The 24,305-nt window shown below is 43.0% G+C and overlaps 1 protein-coding gene across 3 annotated transcripts in view; it reads right to left on the bottom strand.

The window, feature by feature from the left end:
• The window catches only part of LOC126354972 (cytochrome P450 4g15-like), a 332,675-nt gene that overhangs the window by 203,732 nt on the left and 104,638 nt on the right, over positions 1 to 24,305 (bottom strand). For 2 of the 3 annotated variants that reach the window (XM_050005056.1, XM_050005057.1), the window contains exon 3: positions 20,302 to 20,529. The exons of the other annotated variant lie outside the window; for it this stretch is intronic. In XM_050005056.1, coding sequence (XP_049861013.1) covers positions 20,302 to 20,529 — 228 coding nt within the window. The remainder of the gene's footprint in view (positions 1 to 20,301; positions 20,530 to 24,305) is intronic. 3 annotated transcript variants of the gene reach the window in all.

The raw sequence follows: 24,305 nt of genomic DNA on the forward strand, positions 1-24,305 counted from the left end.
CACTAGTTACGTAAGAAACTTTTGTGTCATTTCCTTACAGCGGATGACTCCAGAAGATATTTATTGCTGACAGGTTTCCAGGCATTTCTCTTTAGAACGTTAGGAGTGTGTCTGACTTCTGTAGTAGTGTGGGGGTGGAAATTGCATCTAGCAGGAGCCACAGGGTAAAGGGTACATCTCAGATGAATCCCTTGCGCAGAATGACAGAATAGCACACACACGCTCACAGAAAATGGCGACTCTGCCAGGATAGGTAAAATAGGTAAACTACCAGGATAGGAAAGTATCAGGATAGTAAGGTATGGTAGGTCGCAGCAGTAGCACTGAAGAACTTTCTTTCATGAGAAACTTCCTGGCAGATTAAAACTGTGTGCCCGACCAAGACTCGAACTCGGGACCTTTGCCTTTCACGGGCAAGTGCTCTACCAACTGAGCTACCGAAGCACGACTCACGCCCGGTACTCACAGCTTTACTTCCGCCAGGTAGAGCAGTTGCCCGCGAAAGGCAAAGGTCCCGAGTTCGAGTCTCGGTCGGGCACACAGTTTTAATATGCCAGGAAGTTTCATATCAGCGCACACTCCTCTGCAGAGTGAAAATTTCATTTCTTTCATGTATTAAATAGGTATTTGCAAAGATTGGGATCAGAATAGATACAGGTAGTGAAGAAAGGATAATTGTAGGGACAAAGGCGTCTGTTATTGTGTTGGAAAATTTAGCATTTTTTACGATTTTTGTGTAGCTGTTAGGGCATAAGATTTTCAGGCGACAGGCACAGAGGCAGAGTGACGCATAGACGCAGTGTGACACAGCATCATATAAGTGAGAATTAAGAAATAACATTTTTCTCTCTTTGAAAGTGCACAGGTGGAGATTGGAGTCTGTAGTAGAGCAGACAGAACATTAGCCAAGAAGTCACGACGTTGTTGTTGTTTTTGGTTCAACCAATTGGTAAGTGGTCGTACAGTTTTGTAGATAGGGTTGTGGTGTGTTGAAAGAATTTCCATGTTATCGAGAACACAAGCCAAAAGGTTACGTGAGAGACAGCAAGTAGACAAGATGGGAGAGAACCTACCAGATAGACAGCAAGTAAACGAGCTTATTGAGAATAGGACAGAAGGTGAACCTGAGAATGGGACAGACGGTGAATCAGAGAATAGGACAGTCGGGGAGCAGCAGAATCAGCAGGCTCACCTGGGATGAAATTGAAGCAGATCAGACAGATGGGAATCGAAGTGACGAGAACATCGAATTTCCAGAATATGAAATCCCAGGTGGGGCACACTCTGAGCCCACGTAGGAAATGGCAAAGATTAGAAGCAAAACCAGCACAGGAAACGCGTTTGGTTGCCGCATATTCAGGGACAGAATACGCGTCAATACAATCAATGAACAGGCGGTTAGCTAACGTTCAAAGAGAAGTAGACAGTGAGTAAGAGGGGGAACATTTAGAATATGTCGTACCTATCATACACATTCTAAACATGCCCCAACAACAGACACAGAATTTTGCGGAGTTACGAGCGGCACGTAAAGGTTCCGTGACAGACGCAACTGTACCACCAAACAGACGACATACACAACAGAGAGGGCAGAATGCGGTGTTGTTTGCGCCACGTAATGGTTCAATGACAAACGCAACTAGTCCTCAACACAGACAGCACGGGTTGTTGCAGTTATCAAACTTAGAAACGTCACAGCATAGCCCAGTAAACGACGTAACTGACTGAGTAGAAAACAATAGATCGAGAATACATAGTTCAGCAGAAGGTAGTGTTACAGGACAGGACGCGATCATTGATATGTTACAAAACATGTAATATGTATGACGAAACAGAATCAGGATATTAAGAAACAGAATCAGGATATTAATACACAGATAACGAAACAGAATACACAGATGACAAAACAATGTCAGGAATTGGAACAGTATAATCAGAACTTGAGACAAGAGATTAAGACACAGATCCAACAGGTTAAAATCCAGATGGAAGAAGGGCTCGCCAGAATTGATAGTCAGATCACTCAGATAAACAAAGACAAACAGAAAACCCCGACTGAAGTAATACATGACATTCCACAGGACCAGACACAGTATCTAGAAAAACGGAACACATACATTCAGCCAATAAAGACAGGCAACTGAACCAGTAAATCCAATAACACAACATAATAGCAGCACATGTGTTATACCGCGAACGACGAGAGTAGAAACACACGAACAACACTTTTGTTCACCAATGATACGATATGACGCGGATATGAGTCAGAAAATTGAGAATAGGCAGACAGGCAGTAGATTACCAGAGAATAAACACGACGACACAAGCAGTGGCAGATTATTTGAGTCCATGAATCAGCCTCAAACCGGATTTATGAGTAGATATGATAGAGACCACTTCCTTACATTTAGAAAAGTTCAACATTTCAAGGAAGAAGGCGGTAGCTTGCATGCAGGCACATTCATCTATCAGTTTCAAGTAGGCTTACCAAACCACTGGAGTGTAGCTCACAAACTTGACTTCATTTGTGCACACATGTCAGGGACAGTATCAGAGGTGATGCAAAAGATCGCGGATACCTGTACGTCTTACCTACAGTTCAGAACAGCATTTCTCGAAAGATACTGGTCTAAGGAGGCGCAAAACAAAATTAAATACGAGTTACTTCAGATGACAACAACAACATGAAGACCAACGCCACACTAGAAATGCAGGTTGCAACCAGGTTGGACTTCAGGAGGACAACGCGCAGCACGGACATTTCATATCTCATGACACTGCTACACAACGGAAGAGCGTGAGCAGAATCATAATACGACGAGACGACAATGAAGGTACAAAAAATTACTAAGATCTACAAACTCATCAAGTAACATTTGGAAAGGCAGTCCGATCCTAAAAATCCTATATCACTCCTACACTAAAATTTACATATTCCTAGCCCAAGAAGAACAGAAGAATGCAAGAAAGAAGAGAAGAACAGAAGATGCAAAATGAAGAAGGGCAGAAGGCAGCAAGATACCTTCATTGCTTACATATTCCGCCCTCATAATCATATTCCGCACATCAAAACGCTTCATTCGAACCCAGACTCGATAAGATAAAATCAATTGCGCACTGGCGTTGAAATACTCGAGGCTGGCGTACACACATACATTCCAGACGCGACGGTCACAGGAGCTTTTAGTTCGGGAGACGCAAACCGCACGCCGGGGAGCCAGTCCCTTCAGAGGACGACTCAGCCTATCTACACTCCTGGAAATAGAAATAAGAACACCGTGAATTCATTCTCCCAGGAAGGGGAAACTTTATTGACACATTCCTGGGGTCAGATACATCACATGATCACACTGACAGAACCACAGGCACATAGACACAGGCAACAGAGCATGCACAATGTCGGCACTAGTACAGTGTATATCCACCTTCGCAGCAATGCAGGCTGCTATTCTCCCATGGAGACGATCGTAGAGATGCTGGATGTAGTCCTGTGGAACGGCTTGCCATGCCATTTCCACCTGGCGCCTCAGTTGGACCAGCCTTCGTGCTGGACGTGCAGACCGCGTGAGACGACGCTTCATCCAGTCCCAAACATGCTCAATGGGGGACAGATCCGGAGATCTTGCTGGCCAGGGTAGTTGACTTACACCTTCTAGAGCACGTTGGGTGGCACGGGATACATGCGGACGCGCATTGTCATGTTGGAACTGCAAGTTCCCTCGCCGGTCTAGGAATGGTAGAACGATGGGTTCGATGACGGTTTGGATGTACCGTGCACTATTCAGTGTCCCCTCGACGATCACCAGAGGTGTACGGCCAGTGTAGGAGATCGCTCCCCACACCATGATGCCGGGTGTTGGCCCTGTGTGCCCTGGTCGTATGCAGTCCTGATTGTGGCGCTCACCTGCACGGCGCCAAACACGCATACGACCATCATTGGCACCAAGGCAGAAGCGACTCTCATCGCTGAAGACGACACGTCTCCATTCGTCCCTCCATTCACGCCTGTCGCGACACCACTGGAGGCGGGCTGCACGATGTTGGGGCGTGAGCGGAAGACGGCCTTAACGGTGTGCGGGACCGTAGCCCAGCTTCATGGAGACGGTTGCGAATGGTCCTCGCCGATACCCCAGGAGCAACAGTGTCCCTAATTTGCTGGGAAGTGGCGGTGCGGTCCCCTACGGCACTGCGTAGGATCCTGCTGTCTTGGCGTGCATCCGTGCGTCGCTGCGATCCGGTCCCAGATCGACGGGCACGTGCACCTTCCGCCGACCACTGGCGACAACATCGATGTACTGTGGAGAGCTCACGCCCCACGTGTTGAGCAATTCGGCGGTACGTCCACCCGGCCTCCCGCATGCCCACTATATGCCCTCGCTCAAAGTCCGTCAACTGCACATACGGTTCACGTCCACGCTGTCGCGGCATGCTACCAGTGTTAAAGACTGCGATGGAGCTCCGTATGCCACGGCAATCTGGCTGACACTGACGGCGGCGGTGCACAAATGCTGCGCAGCTAGCGCCATTCGACGGCCAACACCGCGGTTCCTGGTGTGTCCGCTGTGCCGTGCGTGTGATCATTGCTTGTACAGCCCTCTCGCAGTGTCCGGAGCAAGTATGGTGTGTCTGACACACCGGTGTCAATGTGTTCTTTTTTCCATTTCCAGGAGTGTATGTCGGCTGGTGACCACCCATAGAGCAGACAGCAGCATTTGCCCGAGGGAAAGGAAGAACGACCCCGTTTTTGGCTTAAAAGCAAATTTCACTACATTGTGTGGGAGTGCCCAGCCTACGCATTCTTTACAGTTATAGCACACAGTTTCAGAGATTTTCAGAGGGAAACAGCAAACGCCAAACGCCAGAAGTCACAATTAGAATGACTAATAGCATGTAAATATCATATGTGATAATTTGTTGACTAGCCAAACCATTATGATCACCGACTTAATAGCGTGCCTGTCTTTGGAGCGAAATACATCGCTGATTTTGCGTATCAGGGATCCGACAGTTTGTTGGAAGGTTTGTGGAGGTATGTGGCATTAGATGTCCACACACAGGTCATGTAATCCGCGTAAATAATAGGCCGCTGATTTGCGTAGGCAGTGGTGGCGCCCGGTAGCGACCCGTATCGGTTCCGTAGCATTTATATCAGGCGAATTTGATAGTCGAAACATCAGCTTGAGCTCACTATAATGATCCTCGAACCACCGTAACACGATTCTAGCTCTGTGACACGGATAATTACCCTGTTGAAAGATGACACCGCACATAACACATCAAGCATGGAAGGATGCAGGTGGTTCGCAACTGTCAGAGTGTCTTCCATTACTACCATTGGTACCATGCAAGCCTAGGATAGGCCTAATATCTCTCTTAGGCTGGTATTACACTATCAAATTTCTTTGTCAAAGATTTTATGAAAGATGTGAACAAATATTCGTCAAATGTATTTGACAAAGATCTTTGATGTGGCGCTAAAAAGGGGTATTACAATGTCATAATATTTATCGTCAAAGTTCAAGATGGCTGACAACAACAACTTGTTATTAACCGCAGCAGTTGCATGTACCACAACTGCACTGTGTGCACATGCGGAAGAGAAGTGGGTGAAAAAAAGGAAACGTACCTAGGTGAATCCGTGGGTTTTAGGACGACACGATAAAAGCATTCAACAAAACTTGTTACGTGAGCTTATAGTGGAGGACGTCAAGTCATACATCAATACTTAAGAACGGATGAGCATACATTTCTGTATGTGCTCAGTGAAGTGTATCCGCATATCACAAAGCAGAATACTCATTTAAAAACTGCTGCATCTGTAGAAGACAAGCTCACTGTAACACTCCGATTCCTTGCTACAGGAGAGAGTTAGGTTAGGTTAGGTTAGGTAACGTCAGGTCTCCAATCTTCTTAATCTAGTTTTGTATTCAGGGTGCGTCACGTTATAAAGCGCCCGGCAATGTTTATAAAAACACTATAGATGACAGACCGCGGCAGCGATGCTAGCGCTCCACGTGGTAACATGTCACATTGCAGTGAACAGAAGACAAGCGACGTCTTTGATCAAATATGCTGCGAGGCCCTAGATTTGATCAAATATTTGACGACATTTGACAAAGTTCCCTATTACACCATTAAATTTCTTTGACAAAGATATTTGAGAAAGATATTGGACAAAGAAATTTGATACTGTAATAACGGCCTTACCGTAATACTACCCCCACCAGCCAGCGTCCGTGGCGCGCTGCACGTACCGAGTCAATGGTCACCTCGATGACGGTGTAGTGTAGCAAAAATGTAATCCATCCGAAGAGTCGACACATTTCCATTAGTCATCTGTCGAATCCCGATGGTCCCGTGTTCACTGCAATCGTGACTGACAATGACATTGGGTCAACATTTGAACCCATAGGTGTCGTCTGCTGCGGAGCTCCATGTTCAACAATGTACGATTAACGGTATGCCCAGAAACACTTGTGCGTGCACCTGCATATCGACAGAGGTGCCACAGATCAACATCTATGATACTTTACAGAGCAGACAAGCCTCCAAACCCGAAGTTCTGTGAAGAGTCGTGGATGTCCAACCATTTAACGCGTAGTGGTAGTTTCACTGACCCTCTACCTCTTTCTGTCGATGCTCACGACAAGAGCACGTGAACATACGACCAGCTTCGCTGTTCTCGGGTTACTTGTTCACAAGCTCTGCGCAATAATAATCTACCCTTTGTCAAAGTCGCCTATCTCAATGGTCTCCCCCATTTGCGGCCCATATCTTCGCTAAGGTGATTCCCTGTTGGAGTCCGCTCCGCTTACATACGTTTTTCACCCTGTCACGTGCCTACATCGCCACCAGGCTGCGTCCACATCTACATCTACATTTACATGTATATTCTGAAAATCACATTTAAGTGCTGGCAGAGGCTTCATCGAACCACCTTCACAATTCTCTATTATTCCAATCTCGTATAGCGTGCGGAAAGAATGAACACCTTCTAACAATACCACCACTTGCAAAGTAAGTTAGAAATCAGATTAATAATGTTGCTCACGCAGAATATGTTCGCTTTATCGGGCAGCAACAAAGTTATTGACTGTGGAAGGTATCGGCAGAATGTAAATAATGAAGTCTCTGTAAAAAAAGTCATTAATTTTGGCACTTACCTTGAATGGATACCCAAGTAGATTTCGTCGAAGTTGTGATGGCTCATCTTGTTGATTCTAAGGTGATTCCACTTTGACTGCTAGAAGGTACAGATCTGGATTTTTGCAATATTTGAAGACCTAACAAATGCGTTTTTCAGGAAATTCTTAATGATCAAACAATCCCAGATCAGAACAATGGTATGGTAGAAATAATTTTTGACTTGGTGTTCACGATCCACATTTTTATTAAACTTGTAAATTCACATATACTTCTTCTTACTTGTCACATCATCAAGAAAACGGTTTTGTATCAATTTTCATATATTTAATTTCCACTTTAACCAAACACAAGACTTGACTGTTCTTTTACAAAGCGAAATAACAACTTAACTTCTGCAAAGTGAAACAAAGACTTCTCTGTGAGCATTCACGCCAAAACAGTTACAAGTAAGTCAAAGATTATGACTGTCTCACAGAAATGAATACACACAAGAACCATATCACTGGAATATATCGATACATCGGAGTACCTATACATTAATAAAACCAAATGTGAGTATTGTCACAAAAATATGTCTGTTACTTCGCAGAAAGTAGTACGATATTACTGGTATCGAGAACTGGTGTTGGAGTGCCGTAATGGTCACGTAAGTAAAGAACCATTACAACCTATATCTTTCCATACGAACTCTGATTTCCCTTATTTTATCTTGTTGATCGTTCCTCCCTATGTAGGTCGGCGTCAACAAAATATTTTCGCATCCGGGGAGAACGTTGGTAATTGGAATTTCGTGAGAAGATTCCGTCGCAAAGAAAAACGCCTTTCTTTTAATGATGTCCAGCCTCAATCCTGTATCGTTTCTATGACACTCTCTCCCATATATCGCGCTAATACAAAACGTGCTGCCTTTCTTTGAACTTTTTCGACGTACTCCGTCAGTGCTATCTGGTAAGGATCCTACACCGCGCAGCAGTACTGTAAAAGAGGGCGGACAAGCGTAGTGTAGGCAGTCTCCTTAGTAGGTCTGTTAAATTTTCTAAGTGTGCTGCCAATAAAACGCAATCTTTGGATAGCCTTCCCCACAACAATTTCTATGTGTTCCTTCCAATTTAAGTTGTTCGTAATTGTATTTAACTGAATTTACGCCTTTTAGATTAGACTAATTTATCGTGTAACCGAAGTTTAACGAGTTCTTTTTAGCATTCATGTGGATGACCTCACACTTATTGTTATTTGGGGTGAACTGCCACTTTTCGCACCATTCAGATATTTTTCCTAAATCGTTTTGCAGCTTGTTTTGATCGTCTGATGACTTTATTAGTCGATAAACGACAGCATCATCTGCAAACAACTGAAGACGGCTGCTCAGATTATCTCCCAAATCGTTAATATAGATAATGAACAGCAAATGGCCTATAACACTATCTTGGGCAACGCCAGAAATCACTTCTGTTTTACTCGATGACTTTCCGTCAATTACTACGAACTGTTCAAAACGTTCAAATGTGTGTGAAATCTTATGGGACTTAACTGCTAAGGTCATCAGTCCCTAAGCTGGCACACTACTTAACCTAAATTATCCTAAGGACAAACGCACACACCCATGCCCGAGGGAGGACTCGAACCTCCGCCGGGACCAGCCGCACAGTCCATGACTGCAGCGCCTCAGACCGCTCGGCAAATCCCGCTCGGCACTACGAACTGTGACCTTTCTGACTGGAAATCACAAATCCAGTCACATAACTGAGACGATATTCCATAAGCGTGCAATTTCACCACGAGCCGCTTGTATGTTACAGTTTCAGAAACCTTCCGGAAATCCAGAAATACGGAATCGATCTGAAATCCCTTGTCATAGGCAGTGGTCATAATGACTTGGCTTATAAGCGTATGTTAAGCGGAATGTTCGCAAATGCTCAGTCGTAGGTGGGAGACTTGGGTTCATTCGCTGGGTACTGGTAAAATCCTGTCAGTGTATAAGTGTACCAGTTCCGCGTCCTGTCTCAGAACATAGCTCAGCTGTCTCCTACGTACCAGACATGGCTAATATGTGGTAGCGAATGTCCACAAAGTAGGGTTGCACGAATGGTAACAGGTGTGCTTAACTCACACAAGAGTCGAAAAACTTCAATCAGCAGACTCTTCAGGAAGAAAGAAGGAACGTTGGAGTTTAACGTCGGATTACGAAAGGACAGGGAACGGAATCGACTGTGCCTTGTTTAAAGGAACCACCTACATCTACATGGTTACTCTACAATTCACACTTGAGTGCCTGGCAGAGGATTCATCGAACCATTTACATACCACTTCTCTACCATTCCACTCTCGAAAGGCGCGCGGGAGGAAAGAATACCTAAATCTTTCCGTTCGAGCTCTGATTTCTCTTATTTTGTTATGATGATCAATTCTCTTTACGTAGGTGGATGTCAACAAAATATTTCCGCATTCGGAAGAGAAAGTTGGTGATTGAAATTTCGTAAATAGATTTCGCCGCAAAGAAAACCGCCTTTGTTTCAGTGACTGCCACCCCAACTCACGTATCATATCAGTGACACTCTCACCCCTTTTACGCGATAACAGGAAACGAACTGTCCTTCTTTGCACTTTTTCGATGTCCTCCGTCAATCCTACCTGGTAAGGATCCCATAGCTCTCAGCAATATTCCAGCAGAGGACAGACAAGTCTAATGTAGGCTGTCTCTTTAGTGGGTTTGTCGCATCTTCTACGTGTTCTGCCACAAAGCGCAGTCTTTGTTTCGCCTTCCCCACAATATTATCTATGTGGTCTTTCCAGTTTAAGTTGCTCGTAAATGTAATTCCTAGCTAATTAGTCGAATTGACAGTCCTTAGACTTGTGTGATTTATCGTATATTCAAAATTTATCGGCTTTCTTTTAGTACCCATGTGGATGACCTCGCACTTTTCTTTGTTTGGTGCCAATTGCCACTTTTCACACCATACAGAAATTCTCTATAGATCATTTTTAATTGGAATTGATAGTCTGATGATTTTACTAGACGGTACATTACAGCGTCATCTGCAAACAATCTAAGGGAACTGCTCAGATTATCACCTTGATCATTAATGTAAATCAGGAACAGCAGAGGGCCTATGACACTACCTTGCGGAACGCCAGATATCACTTTTGTTCTGCTCGATGGTTTACCGTCTGTCAATACGAACTATGACCTCTCTGAGAGGAAATCACGAATCCAGTCGCACAACTGAGACGATGCTCCATATAGACGCAATTCGATTAATCGTCACTTGTGAGGAACGGTATCAAAAGCCTTCTGGAAATCTAGTAATATGGAATCGATCTGAGATCCCTTGTCGACAGCACTCATTACTTCATGGGAATAAAGAGCTAGCTGCGTTACACAAGAACGATATTTTCTGAATCCGTCTTGGTTATGTATGAGTAAGTCATTTTCTTCAAGGTGATTCATAATGTTCGAGTACAGTATATGCTCCAAAATCCTACTGCAAATTGCGGTCAGTGATATGGGTCTGTAATTCAATGGGTTACTACTATTTCCTTCCTTGAATATTGGTGTGACTTGTACTACTTTCCAGTCCTTAGGAATAGACCCTGAGTCAAGTGAGTAGTTGTATATGATTGCTAAGAAAGGCGCTATTGTGTCTGCATACTCTGAAAAGAACCTGATTGGTATGCCATCTGGGCCACAAGACCTGCCTTTTTTAACTGGTTTGATTTGTTTCACAACACCTAAGATATCTAATTTTATGTCATTCATGCTAACAGCTGTTCTGGTTTCAAATTCTGGAATATTTACTTCGTCTTTTTTCGTGAAGGAATTACGGCTATATTTAGTAACTCAGCTTTAGTGACACCATCATCGTTAACATTTCCAGCACTATTGCTCAGTGACGGTATTGACTGTTTCTTTTTTTTTTTTTTTTTTTTTTTTTTTGCCGCTGGTGTACTTTACATACGACCAGAATCTCTTTGGGTTATCTACCACATTTTGAGACAATGTTTCATTGTGGAAACTATTAAAAGCATCTCGCAGTAACATCCGCACTAAATTTCGAGGTTCTGTGAAACTTAGTCAGTCTTGGGTATTTTGCGTTCTTCTGAATTTGGCACGCTTTTTTCGTTGCTTCTGAAACAGTGTTTTGTGTACCATGGTGGATCAGTCCCGTCTCTTATTAACTTATGCGGTATGAATCTATCTATTGCTGTCGATACTGTATCTTTGAATTTGAGCCATATGAGGTCTACACTTCCATAATTAGCTTGAAAGGAATGGAGACGCTCTCTTACGAAGGCATCAACCGAATTTTTATCTGCTATTTTAAATAGACATATTTTGCGTTTATTCATAGTGGTTTTGGATGATATGGTTTTGAGCCTCGCTACAGTGACCTTGTGTTCACTAATCCCTGTATTCGCCATGACGATGTCTATTAGATCAATATTATTTGTGCCATCCCGGTATTTGTGTAGAGTGATTTATGGAAATCACGGAAAACCTAAATGTAGATGACCAGACACGGATTTGAGCCGTCGTCCTCCAGAATGCGAGTCCAGTGTGCTGTAACCACTATGCCACTTTGGTTGGTAGCAGATTTTTGAAGATAAGCGCAAATTATCCAGCGAAGTCCTATTTAAAAAAAATTCAAGAAACCGTGTGAAGTGAAGAATCTAGCAATGTTCTCCAACCGCCAGCGTATAGCTTCACTGGGGACCATGATGACAAAAACAGCTGTATTACAGCTTACGCAGAGGCGTTCCCCGCCAGACTCATACATGCCTTACAAGTTGTTCGTGGTCGAGAGTCGGCTTGATCCGCGTCTCTACCGTAAGCGGCCTCAGGCTGCACTCACAGTGGCACCGATATCGGTGGATTCCGCCGGCGACCGACACCGGTCTTTTCAAACAGCCACGTCACTACGTACACGGTTACACTGTAGCCGATCTCATCGTCCGAATGTACAGGCTTCGGACGACAATCGGTAAAATACAAATTAGTTTTTTTTTAGGTCAAATCGACCGACGTTCTCACACACTACATATTGAGTGTAAGAAACTGATAAATTTAATCCAAGAAAGAGTGACTCTGCGGCATCCTGTGGATCAACATATAAAAAATGGTTCAAATGGATCTGAGCACAATGGGAGTTAAGATCTTAGGTCGTCAGTCCCCTAGAACTTAAACCTAACTAACCGGAGGACATCACACACATCCATGCCCGAGGCAGGATTCGAACCTGCCACCGTAGCGGTCGCGCGGTTCCAGGCTGAAGCGCCTAGAGCCGCTGGGCCACAACAGCCGACTTGAAAATATCATAATCGGGATGAAGTTCGGAATCTGTGAGCTGAAATCGCACGTTTGCTGGAAACCATATGTAGGCAAAATCTTTATCAGGTATTTTAGGTATGATTGTAACCTCAAAAAATATTTTGTTCACTTGTGAAGTTTGACGTATATTATGCTTATAGTGACTGTAGGGGATCTGTCTTTCGGTGTAGTAGAATGGAATTAGCCATCTTAAAATTATTACCGCTGCTTACGGGCGTTTTAATGCCAGTAGTGTGGTGATTCTGTTGTATGAAGTGGTTTGCAAATGTGATTTATGGTATGTGTTTCCACATTTCATTACTTTAGGTGTTCAGAGTATCTTATGACAAATATTGTGTTTGTCTTTCACACATACCGGTATGCTAAATGGCAGTCATCGCAGGTTAACTCACGCATGTCTGCACAACTTTAAATAAATACTGCGAAACTCTGTTTGCAATCTTGCTTTTCGAGATCACCAGATGGTAGAGCCCTTCCCGCGAATGGCAAAGGTCCCGAGTTTTGGTCCGGCACACAGTTTTAATCTGCCAGGAAGTTTCATCTTACATATTTGTATAACTTGAGCGGTTATTCAGATAACTAAGGCCAGAGTGTACAGTACATAGAGGAATACATATATATACACTCCTGGAAATGGAAAAAAGAACACATTGAAACCGGTGTGCCAGACCCACCATACTTGCTACGGACACTGCGAGAGGGCTGTACAAGCAATGATCACACGCACGGCACAGCGGACACACCAGGAACCGCGGTGTTGGCCATCGAATAGCGCTAGCTGCGCAGCATTTGTGCACCGCCGCCGTCAGTGTCAGCCAGTTTGCCGTGGCATACGGAGCTCCATCGCAGTCTTTAACACTGGTAGCATGCCGCGACAGCGTGGACGTGAACCGTATGTGCAGTTGACGGACTTTGAGCGAGGGCGTATAGTGGGCATGCGGGAGGCCGGGTGGACGTACCGCCGAATTGCTCAACACGTGGGGCGTGAGGTCTCCACAGTACATCGATGTTGTCGCCAGTGGTCGGCGGAAGGTGCACGTGCCCGTCGACCTGGGACCGGACCGCAGCGACGCACAGATGCACGCCAAGACCGTAGGATCCTATGCAGTGCCGTAGGGGATCGCACCGCCACTTCCCAGCAAATTAGGGACACTGTTGCTCCCCAACATCGTGCAGCCCGCCTCCATATATATATATACACTCCTGGAAATTGAAATAAGAACACCGTGAATTCATTGTCCCAGGAAGGGGAAACTTTATTGACACATTCCTGGGGTCAGATACATCACATGATCACACTGACAGAACCACAGGCACATAGACACAGGCAACAGAGCATGCACAATGTCGGCACTAGTACAGTGTATATCCACCTTTCGCAGCAATGCAGGCTGCTATTCTCCCATGGAGACGATCGTAGAGATGCTGGATGTAGTCCTGTGGAACGGCTTGCCATGCCATTTCCACCTGGCGCCTCAGTTGGACCAGCCTTCGTGCTGGACGTGTAGACCGCGTGAGACGACGCTTCATCCAGTCCCAAACATGCTCAATGGGGGACAGATCCGGAGATCTTGCTGGCCAGGGTAGTTGACTTACACCTTCTAGAGCACGTTGGGTGGCACGGGATACATGCGGACGTGCATTGTCCTGTTGGAACAGCAAGTTCCCTTGCCGGTCTAGGAATGGTAGAACCATGGGTTCGATGATGGTTTGGATGTACCGTGCACTATTCAGTGTCCCTTCGACGATCACCAGAGGTGTACGGCCAGTGTAGGAGATCGCTCCCCACACCATGATGCCGGGTGTTGGCCCTGTGTGCCTCGGTCGTATGCAGTCCTGATTGTGGCGCTCACCTGCACGGCGCCAAACACGCATACGACCATCATTGGCACTAAGGCAGAAGCGACTCTCATCGCTGAAGACGACACGTCTCCATTCGTCCCTCCATTCACGCCTGTCGTGACACCACTGGAGGCGGGCTGCACGATGTTGGGGCGTCAGCGGAAGACGGCCTAACGGTGTGCGGGACCATAGCCCAGCTTCATGGAGACGGTTGCGAATGGTCCTCGCCGATACCCCAGGAGCAACAGTGTCCCTAATTTGCTGGAAGTGGCGGTGCGATCCCCTACGGCACTGCGTAGGATCCTACGGTCTTGGCGTGCATCCGTGCGTCGCTGCGGTCCGGATCCAGGTCGACGGGCACGTGCACCTTCCGCCGACCACTGGCGACAACATCGATGTACTGTGGAGAACTCACGCCCCACGTGTTGAGCAATTCGGCGGTACGTCCACCCGGCCTCCCGCATGCCCACTATACGCCCTCGCTCATAGTCCGTCAATTGCACATACGGTTCACGTCCACGCTGTCGCGGCATGCTACCAGTGTTAAAGACTGCGATGGAGCTCCGTATGCCACTGCAAACTGGCTGACACTGACGGCAGCGGTGCACAAATGCTGCGCAGCTAGCGCCATTCGACGGCCAACACCGCGGTTCCTGGTGTGTCCGCTGTGCCGTGCGTGTGATCATTGCTTGTACAGCCCTCTCGCAGTGTCCGGAGCAATTATGGTGGGTCTGACACACCGGTGTCAATGTGTTCTTTTTTCCATTTCCAGGAGTATATATATATATATATATATATATATATATATATATATAGAGTATGTAATTACTTGAAAACCATTTCAATGACAGCATTTTCCAATAATTCTACTAATAAAAGAATCTTAGGTCCAAATTAATAGTGTTTCACCATAAGGAAATCCTTCAACTGTGACGACCATTACTTTGGCAAACGGCCTTGCCGCAGTGGTACCGCCAAAGTTAAGCGCTGTCGGTCTCGGCTAGTAATTAGACGGGTGACCGTCCAGGCTAGCGAACGCTGTTGGAAAGTGGGGTGCTCTCAGCCCTAGTAAGGCAAACTGAGGAGCTACTTGAATGAGATGTGGCGGCTCCGGTCAAAAAAACCGACAATGGCCGGGACAGCGATGTGTTGACCACATGCCCCTCCACATCCACATCCAGTGACGCCTCGACTGAGGATAACGTGTCGGTCGGTCGGTCTCGTTGGGCTTTCCGAGACCTGTTCGGATGGAGTTTAGATCATTACTTTGCCGCTTTACTGTACAGATAGTTTTATTGAGAGCCAATTGTTGGAAAAACGCGTTAGTACTACGCCTGTCTAGTTCATGTCAAACCAATGGCACATTAATTGCTACAATATGCAACTGCCTTGTATCTTATTTGCAAAACAGAACTTCAGTATCAAGTACAGTCAGTCTTAATTGTTAACTATCTTTATTAACAGCGCTAATACTTGGCACAATTTAGCCTAATTAGGCTGGCGACATTTCCTTCTACATAATTACAGTTTACTTTATTACTAATAGAACCATGGTTCGATTCCCGTTTGCTTTACTATTGCTTCCTTTCTTTAGAAATCTTACGAGTGACGAAAAACAACCCAATACGTTTCCGTTGCACTCTGTCACGGCCAAAATTTAAAATCCTCTCAATGGAGTAACATTTTCAGTGTATTGCTAAGTTTGTAGTAATAGGTGGTATTGGTATATACTATTAAAGTCCCGAGGGATTGCGTTCGTAGGGGAGGCAACAAATATATTGCTTCCTTCTACTCATATCTCGGCAAAATACCATGAAGATAAAATTAGAGACATTCGAGCCCGCACTGAGTCCTACCAACCAGCATGCTTCCTACGAGCCATACGCGGCCGGGACAGGAAAAGTGAGAAGCGACGGTGACACACAAAGAACTCCACACAGGTGACTTGCGGAGCAAAGATGTAGATTTAGATCTAGATGATTTTATCGAAAGCAAGCTGTCAGTCTTAGCACTACTTCGAAATTTTATCAATATCTGGCTGAATACTTCTGCAGCTTTTTCCACACATTACTTAATCATCTGCGAAGTCTGAGATTGCTGTTGATATATTTTGTCAGGTCGTTAATATACAGGGTGTCTATAAATGTTGCGAAGTCTGAGATTGCTGTTGATATATTTTGTCAGGTCGTTAGTATACAGGGTGTCTATAAATGTTTACCCTGACTTCAAGGTTAAATATTTATTATATTTATGGTGTTAACGTATGCTCTTTTGTTATGGACCTACCACGAAACCCATGAAGTTTCTGTACAGCTGTGTCTCATTCAACACTTCCGCCACAAGGACCACTGTGTGAGATGTATCGTAAAACTTTTACCTTTAACGTCACTGACAGCATCTCTCATTCATCTCCTTACGCTCATTTTCGCTTCGTTCAGCTTTGGTAATACTGACAAGAAACCGGAATTTCTTTTGGTTCTGTGAGAGATCTTACTTCAGTATTCTGCTGTCTTAGTCATTTAAGGTTTTAGCTTTTTCGTCTTGACAGTTAAAAGCGTTTCCATCGACATAACTCTATTTATGACAATATGCTGCCCGGAACCGCTCAATTGCCTGCAGTACTGCACAAGTTATCGTTTTGAGTTCAAAAAAATAAATAAACCAGCTCTGAATTCCATTCACAAAGACTTTCGTGTCCTAACTCAGCAGCTACAAAAACTGAAAAGCACTTACTTAAGATAACATCTGCTACACTGTCCACAGAGCTTAGGAAAACGACAACTCAATATATTTATTCTTTCTGCTTATATTTTGTGCGGTCTGTGTCAAATACATCATCCTGTGTCAATGAAATATTGATTCTTTTCGATGGAATCAAGTATGAAATTGTTCAAGTACTTACAGCGTTTAACGAGTTGTAAATCATCACACATACAGCAGAACACGAAGAACAATTTTTTAGCTTCCTACATTATAAAATAAATTAAAAACTCGCCACTTTCAGACTGTTGGAAGGCAACAAACAAATTCACTACCAGTCAAATATCGTGAATGCTAGGCACATATATACACCTATGAAAACAACAATTACGGATGTGCTCTAAAATGTAACTCTTTAGGGTCTTGCGTAAAGCTGCTATGTTTCCATCTAGTGAGCAGATTCAGTAAGTTAGCTGTTTATTAGTATATTCCATGTATCAAAATTGCTGTCTCTCACCATGATATGGAAGGAATCAGTTAGTCCACAATTACAGTACAATTTATTAGCAAAAAGTATAGCAAATACTGACCATTTACACGTTCGCCATTTGTATTAAACTTAAGCAACTTCTGTGTACTTTATCTCTCTCTCACTCAAGCACTCATTCACACACACACACACACAGCGAAATTTTTGCATACCGACATTTGTCGTTGATTGATCACACGTAATGTTTACGTTGTGTAGCATCCTAAGGTTAATTTATATGAGCTGTACGTACATCGTACTTCACCAATCACGAAATTAGCTTACTTTCTTCATTTTCTTATGTTGACACATTGCTTTCTTCCCTATACCGATGAGAAATAGCTCTGTTAGTAATGGCTGACATTGTCAGGAATGGAAAAGCGGCCTTTATGTGATTTATTAAAATTTATTTTCTTTACAAAAATCTTGTAATGCCTAGGTTACATTTGTATAAAACAACTAAAATAAGATGATTAGCTAGTTTCGGCTGTAAACGACATCCATCTTCAGATCCGCAAAGAAGCAAAACAGCCAAAATACAGAAAATCGCCTAAGAAAACCTCTCAACAAGTTGAATATACAAGATAAAAATGTTTGCTGGAGGTACAAAATACGAGGATGTACCCTACTACTCTGGTAAAAAAATGACGTAGCATCGTAGGCAGAAACAATCATATAGAAAAGTGAACATATATAGCAGTTAGCTTTACAGTATTGCTCAACAAAGATTTTAGGCTACCACGCGTACACAAAGTGTGGGTTGAACACGAACTTGATATACCAGTAGTGACCATCGTGCTGTGGCATGCACTCGTATAGAAACCTGCATGAACATGAAAAACAATTTAGACAGCAACAGCAAAGTAGGTCCAGGCTGTGCATTCTGGAAATACACAAAAACAAACAAATATCTTAAGCAACAAAAATTTTTTGCCGTACTAGACAAAAATTTTAAAGTAACTAAAGGAAACAACAAAGTCATAAAACGTGAACATGTCACATATGGAACAAATATCCTATAAAACAGTCATTTGAAAATACATGAGGTTCCTGTGTTACACCGAAAAATTTATCAATTTACCACAGTCTTACGAGACAGAGACTGAACAATCAGTAGAAATCACACCAATCACTAACCTGAAACTGCATGAAAGGAAAGCTGACCGGAAAAAATGGCGTTTATGCAACGACACAAAAACTAAGAGTGGTCCAACACCTATGGAAAATGAATGAATCAGAATTTAGTAAACAGTCCAAAATGAGAATTTCATATTACAAACTGGTTGACAAAGTAGTCATTAAACATAATATATAAAATAGCCATTTTTACATCAGTGTTAATACACTGTTAACATCTCCAGCCGGACTGACCTAATGAAGCCCATTCGAAGTCATTATGTAACAGTATATATATAAGCCTCAGCGAGAAAAAGCTAATGATGAAAGTGCGCCTCTTCTTGAGACGTAGAAGCGATTCTGAATGCAAATCTACGTACAGAGGGCAGTTAGGATGGCTAATGGGGGCTGTGCAGTCACATAGCCCAAGGGCCGGAAATACTGAGGTCTTTCATTGATAAATTAGCCGAGAGCAGAAAGAGTTCAGTAAAACTAATTAGTATTTTTGATGATTTGCTGTAGAGATGATTACTACTTAATCAAGCTGGGCACTTTCTTCGCCTCAATTTTATTACTGCTTGTAATATTAGATCTCATTTTGGACTATTTACTATAGTTAATTTCCTACAGGTATTGAATTTATCTCGGTTTTTGTGCCGTTGCATAAAAGCCTTTTTTCGCTCAACTTGCCTTTCATACAGTCAAACGTTAATGACTGATGCGATTTTTACTGATACAGCTAGTTTGTTCAACCCACGTATCGTAAGAATACGGTATTTTGTTACACTTTTCGATGTTATACTGGAACCCTGTATTTCCAAATGTCTAATTTATAGGATATTTGTTACAAACGCGGCTTACTAAATTTTTGCTATGACTAATTCTAGATTATCTAGTATGGCAGAAATATTTGTTGCTAAGATATTTGTTTGTTTTTGTGTATTTCTGCAGCTCTACATCCAAACTCAGTATTGTTGTTGCTGTGCAAAAAATTTTTCTTATTCATGTTGATGTCTTTACGAAGGCATGTCAAATCACGATCATTACTATTGGTATATCCAGTTAGTATTCAACCCGCGTTTTGTATATGCATGGTACGTTAATTTAAAAGTATAAATTTTTGTCGAGCAACACTGTAAAGGCGACTGTGATGTAGGTTTATTTTTATATATGATGGTTTTCACCTATGATAAATCATTTTTTAGCAGAGTAGTAGGATATACTCTGTCATCTTGTACTTTCTGCAAACATCTTTCTCTTGTTAAGAGAATTTTCTAAGGCGATTTTCTGTATGTTTCTTCCGTATTTAAAGGTGGTTGTTATTTAAAATCGAAACTAGGTAGACTTCTTATTTTAATTGTTTTATGTTAATGCAGCATAAGTATTGAAATATTTTTGCAAAGTTTTTAGAAGTTTAGCTCTATGTAATATATCCAATAAGCACGATGAATTAGTTGCTAATGATTAGCGAAAATGCGTCGATAATTTCTCCACTTGTGTCACGAAAAACTTAAATTGTATAAAAATAGGTGTGCATAAAACTAAGTTATGGATTTGTGAGTGAGCACCATAATTTCCAGAAAATAATCTGAAAATTAGCAAAACTGTTAAAAAACAGATGATGAAAATTTCAGTAACTTACCGAGAAAGCTCTTGTGCAATCAACTATTTCAGCAGCAAGTTCCTCCTGCTTCTTTAGATCTGGCTCTATATTTTCCAGTTTGAAGGAAAAAACTGTGGCGTGGATAGTGCGTAATGTGGTCAGTATGAGCCAGACAGTCAGGTCTATTTCTGTACCATTCGATTCCGCCAGCTTTTCGCACAGGAAGCTCGCTTCTGCGTTGAACGTGTCAATGAATTTCTCCAGCTCCTGTCAGGAAGGAATAATCGTGTTTGGAGATTTTTAAACAAGTACTGATTCTTTTTAACGATCAATAGAAAAGGGCATTCTGGTATCCTGATTATTCAAAATTGTATGACTGTATGTAATTAATCAGTTGTTTGCCCGTGTCCCCACTAGAATTAAGTTTGTGTCGTGCTGATGGCACAACAATGCAGCTTTACATAAATTAGTTATTGGAAGGGCCCCGCCTTGCACATAACTCAGTTTTCTCTTTTTTTCAATTTTTCGGACTTGTTTTGCTGGAATTCCGACATCATCAGTGGGATTTAATTTTCTTTCTATAAAAAATCAGGAAAAAATAATCATCTGCACCATTTGTAAATCCCTACACTGCGTGAATTTATTTTTGGTTATGAAATCGTGGTAAAAAATTATTACAATAATTTTGAGTAGAAAAAGTGAATTATAACTATTAAGATTCCTTAAATTTTCATTTATTGTTGCATTATGGGTACAAAACGAAAAAGCGCCGAATCTTTACATCATGCAGTGAGACTAATATTTGATACAATGTGACATGAAATAGGTTAGATTAGCACAATTTAACAAACTGTACTATCAATATTTCATAACTTCTAAGATACAATTAAGCACAATATAGTAAAACAGTCTTATTTTTGCAAAACTGTCAGTCACCATGATATATTTAGAAACGGCATGACACTTGAGAGGTTGCATGAGCCCCCTCTGATATTTCTATCTAATACGATTTTCCTCTCTAATTGCATGCACGGTGAAAAGTCGTTATTCCTTCACATGCGGACTTCCCACGCAGCATCTCTCGTCACCCGGGTGGTCCGGTAACAGTCGGGTTCTGCTGAACTTGAAAGGGCTAAGCGGATGGGTATGAGGGAGTCGAGTGGATGCTTTCCAGACGCCGACATTGTCGTAAGAGAGGGAGCGACATGCCCACAGGGGTCTGACGGAGCTGCTGGGCTAGAGATTCCGTTACTGCACAGAAACTTACTGAAAACTCTTTCTGGCGGGCTACCAGCGAGGCGTGGGAATGACTTGTGTTCCCAGGCAGTCTTGGCGGGCTAATTCCCGCGTTTTCTGCAAAATCCTAACTGTGATTGGCTGGCTCAGGGGATAGCTCTGTGATGTAGCACAATCGGCGCAGAAATTGGCGCCAAGTATCTCCAGTGGTGAAATAGTAGTGCGTTGGCAATAGAGTGGAATTTTCCGCCGGTTTTCGAGTTGCTGATTGGAACGTTTAACCATGGCCACTGTCGTGGGGGCAGGAATGTTCTGTGTTTGGCTTGTACAGGTGCTCTTGAGAGGGTCGTCTCTTGCCTTTCAGTTGGGGTAGGTTACAAGACTGAGCTCTCGCTGCTCTGGACAGTCTGCCTTCTGTTGGCTGTCTAATATACCTTCAATAAATTGTAACTGTTTGACGAAGTTGCTAAAGTTTCGACTTCAATGTAACTTTATGAGTACAGTTGGCAATTGAGCGTTCTGTGTACAAGCGGCCTATGTTGTCCATCTTGAGCAGTTTTGGCTAAAGTTTACTGTATTGGAGTTACTGTGTGACTTCGCTTGTTAAAGTCTATCACTGTACCATTAGTGATTGTGTGGTGAGCCTTATTCGTCATCCTCAGAGGGCATTTGTATTGATAGGAAGTTTTAGTCTGGAACAACCAGACCAGGACTATTTGTTTCTGGCTTTACTCGCACCATTATCATCACCACGACGGGACGTCGAAGCAACCAGCCATCGCTTCCGGTACGCCAGATCGTGTCCTTGCAGCTAAGAAGACAGCTTGGTAATGTGTATCCGCAGCACCGGCAGATTGGGGAATTTGCTCTTTATTAACCAGAGATCAGCAGAGCGCACCTGTTCCCGTCTTTTCTAACGTGGTTCTGCCTTGGATGTTCATTACCTGAGTTCTCACTACTCTTCCAGCAATTAATGTAGGGTTGTCTGAGTGTTTCTCTTAAGATTTGGGTTGCAAGGAATTGGCTCCACATACCACTTGGTCATAAATGTCACAATCTAGTTTATGGACAACCTCACCTTCACAGCATTTATTTGAGTATCCCGTTTGACGTATTGTAAATGTTTCATGTGTTTGTTTACTATTTTGAATTTAGTCATAACAAATCAAATTGTTATTTTGGACAGAACTTTCATTCTGTTAATCGTTAGAGCATTCCTTTCATTTCTCACTATGTAAATGAAACTTTCCTTTATCTAATTAATTTCAATCGAATTAAATGATCGCAAGTGCCAAACTTTTTTCTACTCCACTTTCAGGGTCGATTACAGTCAGTTCGCGTTTCTTCTTAATCCATGTGCAACATCAAAAGTCGGATTTAGAAAAGGGGGGGCTTAGAGCATCATTTCCATATGAATATTCTAGAAGAATTTAGTGTTAAATACACTGCTAGCCCCGGTACCTCGCACACAGTAAAAAAAGGACCGTTATTCAATTGACGCAATCAGTGTTCTTCTTCAGAGACAGAGCTACTCCACACTTTTCACACTGGACTACCGTAAACGCCTTGCAGTTGGCACACGTAGAGCGTTAACACTTTTCCATCACTTTTGGTCAATGACACCATCTCTCCGTACATCAATTGTTGGCTGAGCTGCAGTAGGAGACCTTTTCACTTCATTTAAGGACTGTATGTTGGTCTACCTCGCTTTCCTTGTGTCCCTTCTACTTTGCAGGGAGTGCTCCCAACGTCCATCCGAAATTTAGACAATTTCAGTGTTTTTAAACCTGTGTTTTACCTTGCAACAAGCTTGTAGAGAATCCAGGCATTGATGGCTGCAACGTCTATCAGATGATAAAATAGTCTAAAGTACCATTACAATTTTGTAACGTCCAAGCAGACTGTCATGAAGGTCCACAACCCCCATATGTTTGTTATATTCCTGTATCACATAATAACCCTTATCACTTCCCTCTGTTTCTTCTCGCGATTATACCTTTCGGCTGCACACCTCGGTAGTTCCTCTGCTCACTTTGACAGTAATGTGACACACATTTACTGTCGTTCCACACTACAGCGGATACATCTGTTCCACTTACGTCTGTCACATGCTTCACAGATGTTCTCCTTCACTCCTTTAGCAAATCATCGTCTGTTGGAAGTTTACAGTCTGGAATTCTGTTTCTGCTCACAGTTCCCCGAGACAAAATTCTTTGAGAAGCCAAGTATGTCATTAGAGGTAAAGATGTGTAGTAGTTGTCAAAGTACAACTTATGACCCACATGCTTTGGAATAGATCGTGCTACTCTGAGAACCATTGCTACTGTCACCCAAGGCCAGTTCATCTTCGAGGAGGTGTGTCAGGAAGATTTTCTTGTCCAGTATAAATTTCAGAATCATAAGTGAAGCCAGATATACCACACAACATGAAAATTTTGTAGCCACATTTGTGTGGATTATGAGGCATGTATTGCTTTAGATGGTGCCTTGAATCTGTTGCACACATCGGCTCATCTACTGCAAGTTTTTCTTCAAGTGGTATTGTGAAAAACTGCTTCTTTAGTGACTCTATGACTGGACGAATTTTATGCAGCTTATCACAATTTGGTTGATCATGAGAAATTTCCTTGATGTTGTCACTGAAATGCAAGAACTGCCCCAATTTCTCAAATTTATTCACTGACATTGTTTCACGTATCAGAGATAACCCCATGGCTGGGTTTCATTAGCCTAGTGTTTCTTGCACACATGACTGATGATATGATACAAATTCCTATGAATTTTGAAAGATCTTCAGAGTTCGTATT

The sequence above is a fragment of the Schistocerca gregaria genome, chromosome 3 (assembly GCF_023897955.1).
Source record: "Schistocerca gregaria isolate iqSchGreg1 chromosome 3, iqSchGreg1.2, whole genome shotgun sequence".
NCBI lineage: Eukaryota > Metazoa > Arthropoda > Insecta > Orthoptera > Acrididae > Schistocerca > Schistocerca gregaria.